General features: G+C 38.8%; 1 protein-coding gene across 1 annotated transcript in view; it reads left to right on the forward strand.

Annotated features, from left to right (window-relative positions):
* The window catches only part of LOC308251767 (uncharacterized protein), a gene marked incomplete at its 5' end in the record, with an annotated part of 31,993 nt that extends 19,090 nt beyond the window's left edge, over nucleotides 1-12,903 (forward strand). The window contains one exon of the mRNA XM_080675470.1: nucleotides 8,089-12,903. Within this exon, the coding sequence (XP_080531596.1) occupies nucleotides 8,089-9,103 (1,015 nt within the window). The 3' untranslated portion in view covers nucleotides 9,104-12,903. The remainder of the gene's footprint in view (nucleotides 1-8,088) is intronic.
* Nucleotides 12,904-12,918: the final 15 nt, after the last annotated feature.

The raw sequence follows: 12,918 nt of genomic DNA on the forward strand, positions 1-12,918 counted from the left end.
AGAAATGGAAAAATATCCCTTATTCATGAATTGGAATAATCAACATAGTTAAAATGGCCATTTTACCCAAAGCAATATACAGATTTAATGCAATCCCCATCAAAATCCCAATGTCATTTTTTAAAGAAATAGAATGAGAAATCATTAGATATGTATGGAAGCACAAAAGACCCAGAATAGCCAAAGCAATCATGAAAAAATAAATAACAAGGTTGGAGGTATCACGCTACCTGATTTCAAAATATACTGCAGAGCAGCAACAATACTCAAAACAGCATGGTATTGGCAGAGAAACAGTTACACAGATCAATGGAACAGAATAGAGAGCCCAGCTATAAAACCACACATATATGGACAGATAATTTTTGACAAAGGAACCAGAAATGCATATTGGAGTAAAGAGTCTCTTCAATAAATGGTGCTGGGAAAACTGGAAAGCCACATGCAAACAGATGAAACTGGATTGCAGTCTGTCCCCATGTACAAAAATTAATTCAAAATGGATCAAAGGCTAAGACCCAAAACTATGAGTCACATAGAGAAAAATATAGAACCAAACTTATGGACCTGGGTGGTAGAGAACATTTTATGGATTTGACCCCAAAGGCTAGGGAGGTAAAGGCAAAAATAAATGAATGGGATTATATCAAACTGAAGAGCTTCTACACAGCAAAAGAAACGGACAACAAAACAAACAGGCAGCCAACCAGATGGGAAATAATATTTGCAAACAGTAGCTCTGACAAAGGTTTAATTTCCAAAATGTATAAAGGACTCATAAAACTCAACACCAAACAAATAAACAATCCAATCAAAAAGTGGGCAGAGGACCTGAAAATACACCTTTCCCAAGAAGACATACAAACAGCCAATAGACACTAGTATATGAATAGATATTCAACCTCACTGGCAATTAAGGAAATGCAAATTAAAACTACAATGAGACATCACCTTACACCAGTTAGAGTGGCCATTATCAACAAGACAAGCAACAACAAGTGTTGGAGAGGTTGTGGGAAAAAGGGAACCCTCATTCATTGCTGGTGGGAATGTAGACTGGTACAACCACTATGGAAAGCGGTCTGGCAATTCCTAAAAAATTAATAATAGAGCTACCATATGACCCAACAAACCCCTCCTGGGCATGCACCCGAAAAACTCAAAATCGTTTATATGCAAAGATATATGCACCCCTATGTTCATTACAGCATTATTCACAGTGGCCAAGACATGGAAACAACCAAAGTACCCTGCAATAGAGGCCTGGATAAAGAAGATGTGGTATATACACAATGGAGTACTACACGGCCATAAGAAAGGATGAAATAGCGTCATTTACATCAACATGGATGGGCCTTGAGAAAACTATACTAGGTCAGTGGTCGGCAAACCACGGCTCGCGAGCCACATGCGGCTCTTTGACCCCTTGAGTGTGGCTCTTCCACAAAATACCATGGCCTGGGCGAGTCTATTTTGAAGAAGTGGCATTAGAAGAAGTTTAAGTTTAAAAAATTTGGCTCTCAAAAGAAATTTCAATCATTGTACTGTTGATATTTGGCTCTGTTGACTAATGAGTTTGCCGACCACGGTGCTAGGTGAATAAGTCAGACAGAAAAAGCTAAGAACTATATGATTTCACTCATATGTGGAATATAAAACTGAAACTTATGAACACAAACAGCAGTGTGGTGGTTGCCAGAGGGAGGGGGTGGGGGAAGAAAGGGGTCCTAATATGAGGTGACAGGAAAATATTTGACTTTGGGTGGTGGACACATGGTCCTATATACAGATTTTGTAACTTAGTAATCCACACATGAAACTTATATGTTCATGTTGACTAATGTCACCCCAATAAAATTTAATTTCAAAAATAAAACAAAAATAAAACAGCCTAAGATAATCTCAAAAAAAAAAAAAAAATCATGCACCACCTAGGCTCTCCCCTGTTGCTTCTTCTACCCTTGTTTCTTCCTTTGTTTCACTGTCCCCAGCGTTAATGAACATACTCTCAAGTCCACCTGGACTCATGTTGTGAAATCTTTCCTACAGGAAGTCAAGGACCCACACAGTAGAGGCCAGCCTGAGGCAAACCCACTCCAGTAATAAGGGGATGAGATAAATGTAGCTGGCCTCTAAAATGACCCCAAGGGTACAAAACTAGAAGAAAAAAAGTTCTGTTTTATTTTTGTTCCTTCACTCATGGGAACCAAATTGCTCAGAGAATAGAGTAACCATGGAACAGTTATTTTAATGAAGATTTGTGAGAATTCAATCCCTAAAGCCCCAGAAACAGTACCTATGTCCCTTACTTCTCTCACCTGTAGATCAACTATTCCAGGAAGGAGGGAGTCCAACTGTGCCTTTCAGAGCACAGATGCCTGATGCCCCCTCCCTGCCCTTCCTTGGAGCTGGGTTAAATATCCATCACCTAGGGAAGGAAGGACCAAGGAAAACTAGTGGTTCGGCAATACCATCAGATATCTGCTGTGGCAAACAGGTATGGAGGCAGGCAGAGCTCTCAAAGGATGAACTTTGATAGTATCAATGGGGATAGCACAATAGTGAGAATCCATTTACTTAAAACATTCTATACAATACAATTCCTGTGTCTCTTTCCATTTCTCTTTCTCTCAACTTCCTTTTCTCCCTCTTCTGGGGCTCAATTCTAAGGATCTCTGACCTTCCTAAAGGAAATTGACTTTCTCTCTGCCCCCAACATCTGTCAAGAGTTTCATACCCAACCATCTTAGCCATTTATTCAGGAGCCACTACAAGTTCCTCTATCAAAAATTCACCCATATTCTTCTATCTATAAAATTGTATTCAGTCATTTACTCACTCATTCATTCAAACATTCTCTGGAATTCTGCCTAGCGAGGACTTATAAGTTTATTCATGCCTCTTGTGATCTCAAGTTAACTAATGTTTCTGTGTCTTAGTTTCCACATTTGTAAAATGAGAATACTGATAGTATCCTCTTCATAAGGATAATATGAGAACTAAATTTAAAAAGATAAACAATGGGAAGATTTTTGTGTCTGTCACCTAGTGAACACCTATACATTTTAATCGTCACCATTGTATTAGCATAAGCAAATATTCATTGTTAAATAAAAAAAAATAGTGATGATGATAAAATAAGCCAAGGCATATAAAATATAGCACAAGTGCTCAACACATGGAGAGCCTCAAGAAACTTTAGCTAATTTAGTAAATTTATCACTCTCATTTTTGTGTATTTGCAAGTTTCCAGTCCCTGTTACAAGACATTTAAATTTTTGTTAATATGTGAAATAATTGTAATCTATTTTCTAAGAGATTTTCCTAGACATGTAAACACTGCTGGGTTTTTTTTTTTCCCTTGTACCAACTTTTTGTTAATTTTTATTTTTGAATAATTTTAGATTTATAGAAAACTTACAAAGACAGTGCAGTGAGTTCCCATAATGATGAAATGTTTTGGAACTAGATGGAAACAATGGTTGCAAAACATTCTGAAAATACTTTATGTCACTGAATGCCACTTTAAAATGGCTACTGGTGCCCTGGCCACGTGGCTCAGTTGGCTGGATCTTTGACCCATACAGCAAAAGGTTCAATTCTCCATCAGGCCACATACCTAGGTTGCAGTTCGATCCCCTGGTCGGGGCATGTCTGAGAGGCAACTGATTGATGTTTCTCTCTCTCTCTCTCTCTCTCTCTCTCTCTCTCTCTCTCTCTCTCTCTCTCATCAACAACAAAAAAATATCCTTGAGTGATTATTTAAAAATAAATATAAATAAATATAAAAATAAGTGGCTACTGGTTTACATATTCGTTTTGTGGTAACTGCCTTACTAAAACTATACACAGCTAAAAGAGGTTTTCAGCTGCCAATTCATTATCTCCAGCCCATGCATCATCTTCAAACAATGAAGAGTTGCCTTTTCAATACTTAGGACTCTTATATCTTTTTCTCCTTGCATTGCATTGGTTGAAACTTCCCAAGAGTTAATAAATAACCATTAATGATGGCAGACTTTCTTTTCTTCTTTAATACTTAAAGGAGAATTCTTCTATTGTTCCTGCCAGAAGATCCCATCAGGCATTTTTGGTGGTAAGGTGGTGAGTTTTAATGTGTATTTAATTCCTTCCTGTATTGTTGATCTGTTATCCTACATCCTGAATCAACTTTGGACTCTCATATTTTCTTAAAAAACAAATTCATGCCTAAACCGGTTTGGCTCAGTGGATAGAGCGTCGGCCTGCGGACTGAAGGGTCCCGGGTTCGATTCCGGTCAAGGGCATGTACCTTGGTTGCGGGCACATCCCCAGTGGGGGGTGTGCAGGAGGCAGCTGATCGATGTTTCTCTCTCATCGATGTTTCTGGCTCTCTATCCCTCTCCCTTCCTCTCTGTAAAAATATCAATAAAATATATTTTTAAAAAAAAATTCATAATATTACTTACCCAGTGAATTTAAGCATTTCCTTACCTCTGTGTTCATTTTTCTCATTCCTAATTTTAGGCATTTCTGTTCTTCCTCTCTTTTTGTCTTTTTTTATTAGATGCCTGTCTAATTTTGTCTAGTTGTTTGCTTTTGTCAAGAATTAGCTATACATTTTATTTTTCAGTTCTAAAATTGTTCGTCTTTTTAATGCATTAACTCTGCTTTTACCTTAATTTTCTGCTATACCTAGGTTTGTTTGCTTAACATCTTCACATTTTATTAAGTGTTTGTTTCTTGAAGATAGACTGCATGTGTGTTCATTTGTACTTTTGAATGAAGTAGTAGAAGAAAGTAAGTTTAAAAATCAAGATTCATGTTACCACTCAAAGATTATTCTGGTCCTATTTTGGTGTATCTTGCTTTAGATCAGTTTTTCTTGATGTTGTGCAAATATGTGTTTAAGTATAAAAGATATGTATGTTGTTTTGATTTCTCCAGTCCAGGAACGTAGACAAAGTATCCTTTTATAGCAGTGTCTTAGTATTATTTCTCTTTCCACATGATGAATTTTGCATTTTTCTTTCTTTTTTAAAAGGCTTCTTAATTCCCTCAGTGAAAAAGGTGTCTACTTTAATTTCACCCTTGTAAATTTAGAGTAAGAATAAAAATTTTCTCAAATATTTAATTACCCTTTTTTTGTTGTTGTTAATCCTCACCCGGGGATATTTTTCCCATTGATTTTTTTAGAGAATGGAAGGGAGGGGGAGAGACAGAGAGAGAGAAACACCAATGTGAGAGAGACACATCGATTGGTTGCCTCCCAGGGCTCGGCACTGAGCCTGCAACCGAGGTACATGCCCTTAACCTGAGACTCTTCAGTCTGCAAGCCAACTCTCTAACCACTGAACAAACCAGCTAGGTCACCCTTATGTTTCATTTTATGAATCATTAACAATGCATGCCTTTTTCCTAGTTAACACATTAATCTTTTTATAATTTATGATAAAGGCTTTATAAAGATATTAAAATTTATCAACCAAATAGGGTATTTTTGCATTCTAATTTTCTGCAAGGCATATTTTCTCATTCAGAATTTTTCAATTTATGACCCAATTATTGATTTTTTTCCTTTTATTTATACCAAAGTCTTTATAGTCAGAGAGAACTTCTACTTTCAAAGAGTACATATAGTCATGTTTAAATTTATATTACCTATATATGTATCTATTTTCTTCTAATAGTCTCTTGCTCCACACTTAACATTTGAAATTTGTTTGGGAACATGAAGATAGGATTTAACATTGTTTTTTCTAAATAGTTACTCTCTAAACAATTATTTGTACCTTTAAAAGTCCCTTTAAGGTATCCAGGGATAAAAATTGCAAGTTGATGCTAGACACACAAGATTGCTTTCCCTTGACCCTTTGCAATTAGGTGTGGCAGTGTCAGGAGTTCTGGCTAATCAATGGGCAATATGGATATGTGTGAATTCTGTGTCAAAGTGCTTAATTGTCATTGCAGTTAGTCTATCTCCCCTTTTCACCTGCTGTCATGCTTGTGGATGAGACTTCACACGATTGAAGCTTCCAGATGATTGGTGAGATGACCGCCCAAAATTCAAAGAAGCCTCGGTTACTTCATAAAGAACAATTGGCTTGGAAAATTGTTTGTGCTTACATGAGATTTTGCATGAATGAAAAATAAACATTTATTGTGTTAGCCTCTGAAATTTTGGACTGTTAGTCGCTGCAGCATAACTGAGTCCATTCAGACTCATACAGGTATTTTCCTACATTAATGAAAGAAATGTGAAGTGCTAAGCTTCTTTGGAAGGTAATCTAATAGCACCTACTAAAATAAAAGATATATAAACCCTTTGACTGATCTAATTCACCTTTGGGAATTTATATCACAGAAATAAAAGTACCAATTCATAAAGCCAAAAAAAGTTTATTTTTTTAAAAGTATATATCCTAAATTATGGTGAATATGAAATTAAATCACAAAATGCTAGGATTATTCCCATGAAAGAAAGAAAGAATAAGAATTCCAACTATTACCATAAATTTAAAGTGTTCTCAAATTTCATACCAATGCAATAAGACTTAAAGATAATTAGGTGTTGTAAATTAATATTATTTGGAGAAAGTAGGTAAATATTAGAAAAAATCTTTAAAGTATAGCATGGGAAATATAGTCAATATTATTGTAATAATATTGTATCATATATGGTGCCAAGTGGGTTTGGGAAATAGGGAGAATGCTTTGTAAAGTATGGGATTGTCTAACCACTACTATGCTGTAAACCTGAAACTAATACAAAATAATATTGAATGTAAACTGTATTTGAATTTTTTTATTTTCTTAAATCTTAAAATTAATCAGAAAATGAGTAGGACACCTTACAAATGCAGAAAAATTAAAAGTTTTCCTAACATAATAATAATACCAGAGATAAAATGTAGAGGAGCATTATTCTTAATGACATTATGCCTAAAATGCATGAAAATACTATGTAGAAATCCTGCCATTTGCAATACCATGTATGAACCTGGAGGACACCATGCTAAGTGAAATAAGCCAGACATCAAAGGATAAATACTGCATTATTCCACTGATATGGGATCTCTAAAATAGTCACAAACACATAGAAGCAGGGGCCAGGGGGAGGGGAAATGGGAAAGGGTTGCTCAATGGATATAAAACTTCTGTTATGCAAGGTAAGTTCTAGAGATCTGCTATCGTGCAGTATTGTGCACTTTAAAGTGTCAAGAGGCTATATCCTAAGTATTCTTACCACACACACACACACATACACACACAAAGAATACTTGAACATTTCTTAAGGTGATGGTTATATTTATTACCTTGATTGTAGTGTTGGTATCATGGTTGTATGCATATGTTTAAACTTATCAAGATATATAGTATACATTAAATAGGTACAAATTTTTATAAATCTTATACCTCAGTAAAGCTAAAAAGAAAAGATGAACTCATGTGAAAAACAAACTGAATGTTTAGAAGCATGAGGAGGTTATATTTAGAAATTCAGTTTTTATTTTATCTAGGAACACTAGTAATATACATGAAATGTAGACTATGATTAATAATAACATGGGTTATTATTTTTGTTAGCAGAAGGAGAACCCAAGGTCCAGAAGATCTAATATACAGAAACCACAGCACAATAAAGGAACCTCTTAGTTACTGGAAGGTCTGCCTAGAGTTAGGAAAATCCCCTTTCCTACAAGTACTGAGCAAAAAGTGCCAGAGATGCTGGGAATGGGATGACTGCTTAGGGATACAAGCAACCACTGCTCAAGAAGTAGTCCTCAACTTCGAGCATCAGAGTTCCTGAGAGGGCATGGTAAAGCACAGACACTGGCTCCACACCCCAAGTATCTGATTCAATAGGTCAGGTGAGCCCCAAAATGTGCATCCCTAACAGCTTACCAAGTGATGCTGGTCAGGGACCGCAACATGAGAACCACTGGACCTAGAGACAGACATTTTCCCAGGTAACAACAGTAACCACAATTTGCCAGCAAAGACAGCCAACCATTCATTACCTAAGATGAATGACTATGATTTTCCTGGGGTATGGATTAAAGATATTTCTATCATTCCAAGGATTCCTTATTTGAAGTGAAATTTGTGTTGTGTTATTTTTGTGTGTTTTGTTTTTTTTTCCCTCCTTCTGGGCAAACCCAGCAGCTCTATGGAAAGAGGAAACGAAACAAGAGTCAGAAACTTTCTCCTCCTGGGATTCTCAGAGAAGCCGGACCTGCAGCCTCTCCTCTTTGGGCTGTTTCTGTTCATGTACTTGGTCACATTTACCGGGAACCTGCTCATCATTTTGGCCATCAGCTCCAACTCCCACCTCCACACACCCATGTACTTCTTCCTCTCCAATCTGTCCTTGATAGACATCTGTTTCACCTCCACCACCGTCCCAAAGATGCTGGAGAACATCCAGACACAGAGCAGAGTCATCACCTATGAAGGCTGCATCACCCAGATTTTTTTTTTCATTGTGTTTGGATGCTTGGACAATTTACTCCTAACCATCATGGCCTATGACCGCTTTGTGGCCATCTGTCACCCCCTGCACTACACCGTCATCATGAGCCCTCGGTTCTGTGGACTACTGGCTCTGGGGTCCTGGTGCATCAGTGTCATGGGCTCCCTGCTTGAAACCTTGACCATCTTGAGGCTGTCCTTCTGCACAAACATTGAAATCCCACACTTTTTTTGTGATCTCCCTGAAGTCCTGAAACTCACCTGTTCTGACACCTTCGTCAATAACATGGTGGTATATTTTGTGACTATTGTCCTAGCTGTTTTCCCTCTCTCTGGAATCCTCTTTTCTTATGCTCAGATTCTGTCCTCCATCCTGAGGATTTCCTCAGCTGGCGGCAAGTACAAAGCTTTCTCCACCTGTGGGTCTCACCTGTCAGTGGTCTTCTTGTTCTATGGCACAGGTCTGGGGGTCTACCTCAGTTCTGCAGCCACTTCATCCTCTAGGATAAGTTTGGTGGCCTCAGTGATGTACACCATGGTCACCCCCATGCTGAACCCCTTCATCTACAGTCTTCGGAACAGGGACATGAAGAGGGCCCTGGGAGGACTCCTTATCGGGGTGGTAACTGTCAGGGATAACGCAGTTACATGACTCCGGTGAGTAGCTGAGCACACAATACTGAGGACCAGAAATCCTGGCTTCTTTTATCTAATATTTTTCATTTTCTTTTTTTTAATATGTTTAATTGATTTTTTAGAGAAAGTGAAAGGGAGAGGGATAGAGAAATAAAAACATGGATGAGAGAGAAGCATCCATCAGCTGCCTCCTGTACGCCCCCTACTGGGGATCAACCCCAAAATCCAGGCATTGTGCCCTGACCTGGAATTGAACCAGCGACCTCTTGGTTCCTGGGTCAACGCTCAACCGCTGAGCACACAGGTCAGGCCATTTTCTTAATTTTATATGTTTTAAAGCAAAACTTTCCTTGGGTCTTCTTTGTTCTCTCACCATTTTTCTTCAGGTCATATCTTGGATTCTCTTTTTCACTTTACAACTAGTCATTTTAACTTTATATGAATAAAGCCTGGTGTTTTCTCAGTTATCTTAAGTAATGGTTTGGATTTTTAAAAAAATATTAGGTCTCATACTGAATCTCCTATATGGAGACTCTGTGCCCTGCTTTGGTCATAGGGGTTCAGGATTATGGAGGTGGAGACAGAGCTTGGCTTGTTCCCAGGGCACTGCCTGCTGAGCCAGGATCACTCCTAGGGCAGCTGCATTAACCTCCAGATGTGCTGTCTAGGTTCCCTTGGTTCCCAGGTAACTCGTTAAGAAAGCCTCATTTTAATGCACCTATCATGTCCCCATATGTCTCTATGCAGCCTACCATCTAGATTTCCAAAGTGAAATGTAAGATTACATTTTTTTAAATTTGTCAACTTTTAAGGTTATTTTCCTTGAAAGATTGAAGGAGGAAATGATAACCCTTTTTCCTCTGACATTGCTTTTGATAAGAGTTTGTCAATGTTATTAGAGTTAAATTGGAATTAATGTCAACTAACCAATAAGACAAAATAGAGCTCTCAAAAAATGTCTCCGGCTTTTAAAATGTATCCTCAGAAGTGATGCGATGTGTACCTAGTTTGGAAGCAGTGCCCTGCAAACTCATTTATAGAGATGATTTCTGAGGTTATGTGAAATTCAGTCAAGTTGCAGAATATGAAATCAATATGTAAAAATCCATTGATCATATGAACATGCAAGGAGAAGAGAGCCATCTACCGGCTAAGGAGAGAAGCCTCAACAGAAACCAGTCCTGCTGACAACTTGATCTCAGACTTCCAACCTCCAAAAGTATAAGAAAATTCATTTCTGTTATTTAAGCCTCCCAGTCTGTGGTACTTTGTCATGCAGCCCTGGCGAAGTAATATACCCTGCTCCTACAAGGAGCACACTGGAAACACAGACCACTGACCATGGGGTGGTGTGAGGCCAGAGGCTGAATTTCTGCTTTGAGCCTGGGATCCCAGGCAAAGTTCCCCAGGGTCAAATGTGGAGTAGGATGTTTTACAGGGTAAACCTCAAGAAGGACTATATCAGCCAAGAAGGTCTCCTTGTGGTTAACTGGGCACAAATTTGCAACCAGAGTCTAGCAGCCATTGCTGACAGAGGCCTCCCCTGCACTGTGCATTTCAGGGGAAAACCACAGACTGAGCTGCCAGCCTTCTGCACTGTGTTCCTGCCATCTGAGTCTGCCCTTAAGAGAGTTCCTGATATCATCTTCCAATCCATGGGCTGAAACCTGTCTTATCTTGCAACCACACAGTTACATCTTCATTTACATCTATACTGACCAATCAGAGCAGCTCCACGGTGATCAATCAGAACACATGATGCTGACCAATCAGGATAGTGCTATTTGGACCAAACTGTGTCCATGTGATTCCTCATTCACCCAAAAATGGACCAATCAGAAACCAGAGTGGGAACTTTCTATGTAAAAGGCAGACCCCCTTTGCCTCAGCAGACACTTTCCATTTCCACCAGAGGCTGCATTTCCCCTATTTGCAAACTGTTCACCTAACTAAAGTCTCTCTTTTCCACACCTCAGATTGGGGACTTTTGTTAACAATAAGCAGAAGAGGCTCTTGCCTTTGCATGAATTATTTCTCGTCTCTGACCATAAATGTCTCCATGGTAACTACAAATAGATTAAAGAATTCTAGAATTCTCTTCCAAATTCTCTCAATTGTTTATGTCCAATGGTTATCTTAGGATCCTAAAGATTGGGATGGGGGGCATTCCAAAACATACCTGTGCTTGAATATCCCTTGGAAAGGATAGGTGCTCAAGTGAAGCTTAATTTCACTTAGAAAAAAAAAATTAATGTCATGCTTCCTGGACAAAAGGGTCATGGAGTTGCGTTACCTGATAGGTAGAATCATTTTACTCTATTTACTTCACATGTGTTTTCCCCAAAGCTTTATTAAGGTCCCAGGTAATGTCCCACCTGGTTTACTAGACTGCGGAAAATAATGCTAAGAGGCCAATGTCCACCCTTGTGTAGTTAGGAGACACAGAACCCCCTGACGCTAGCATGGGGGTGGGGTGTCTAGGCCAATTGCTCTCAGGAATCAAGAGTTGGGGTTATTTATCCCCATTGGAAGCTGCTTTCTCTATTCTCAACTGTGGAGTGTATGAAATAAAAGGTTAAGTCAGAGGACTAGGGGTGCTCAAAGCCTGCACATCCCAAATAAAAGATTGGATCTTCATTGGTTCCTGAGAGGTGAACTTTGAGCCCTTGGGATATCTTGCCTGATAAAAGTATCTTTGGCCTGGCTGGTGTGGCTCAGTGATTGAGCATTGACCTATGAACCAGAAGGTCATGGTTTGATTTCTCGTCAGGGCACATGTCTGGATTGCAGGCTTGATCCCAGTAGAGGGCATACAGAAGGCAGCTGATCCATGATTATCTCTCATCATTAATGTTTCTCTCTCTCTCCCTCTCCCTTCCTCTCTGAAATCAGTAAAAATATTTTTTAACAATTACATTATTTTTAAATCATAGGAAAATGTTTTATTTGTTTATTTATTTATTTATCTTAATCCTTACATGAGGATATTTTTCCATTGATTTTTAGAACAAGTGGAAGAGAGAGGGAAAGACAGAGAAATAGTGATGTGTGAGAAACTCATGGATTGGTTGCCTCCTGCACCTGTCTCAAGCAGGGCCTGGGCTGGGGAGGAGCCTGCAACCAAGGTACGTGCCCTTGACCAGAATCGAACCTGAGACCCTTCAGTCTGCAGGCTGACGTTCTCTCCACTGACCCAAACCGACTAGGGCAAAAAAAATTTTTTTTTAATTTTTTAAGTGTCTTTGTATGCTTGTAGTCTTGAGCTATGCCCAGTAGTCTATGCTGGCAGTGTAATATACAGCAAATGCCTGTTTTTGTTCACTGGGCAATGCTGTATTAGTTTGATCTCTGGGGGAACTGAAGAATGAGTAATTAAGGTCAGCAGGCACTTCACACCTACACAACAAACTCTTAATAAAAACCCTGGACACCAAGGGTCAGGTGAGGTTCCCTAGCTGGCAATACTTTATGTGTTGCCATGCATTGTTGGTGGCAGAAAAAGTGCCATCCATGCAATTCCACTAAGAAGAGACAACTGGAAGCTCATCTGATGTCCCCTGGACCCTGCCCCATGTGCTTCTTGCCTTTGCTGATTTTAATCTGTGTCCTTTCACTGCAATAAACCAGAAATGTGAGCATCAAAGCTTTTCTAAGTTTTGTAAGTCCTTTTAACCAATCATGGAACCTGAAAGTGGTCTTGAGGACCTCCCAACACAGAGGCCATGGATATTGTTTTATTATAAAAAATAGTGGTTTTCTTTTACCTCCTTCAATTACACTGCTCCTTAAGAAAATAAGGAACATGAGATGACCCCTCACCTTTTGAACCTG

Source organism: Plecotus auritus (genome assembly GCF_963455305.1).
Source record: "Plecotus auritus genome assembly, chromosome: 6".
Classification (NCBI taxonomy): Eukaryota; Metazoa; Chordata; class Mammalia; order Chiroptera; family Vespertilionidae; genus Plecotus; species Plecotus auritus.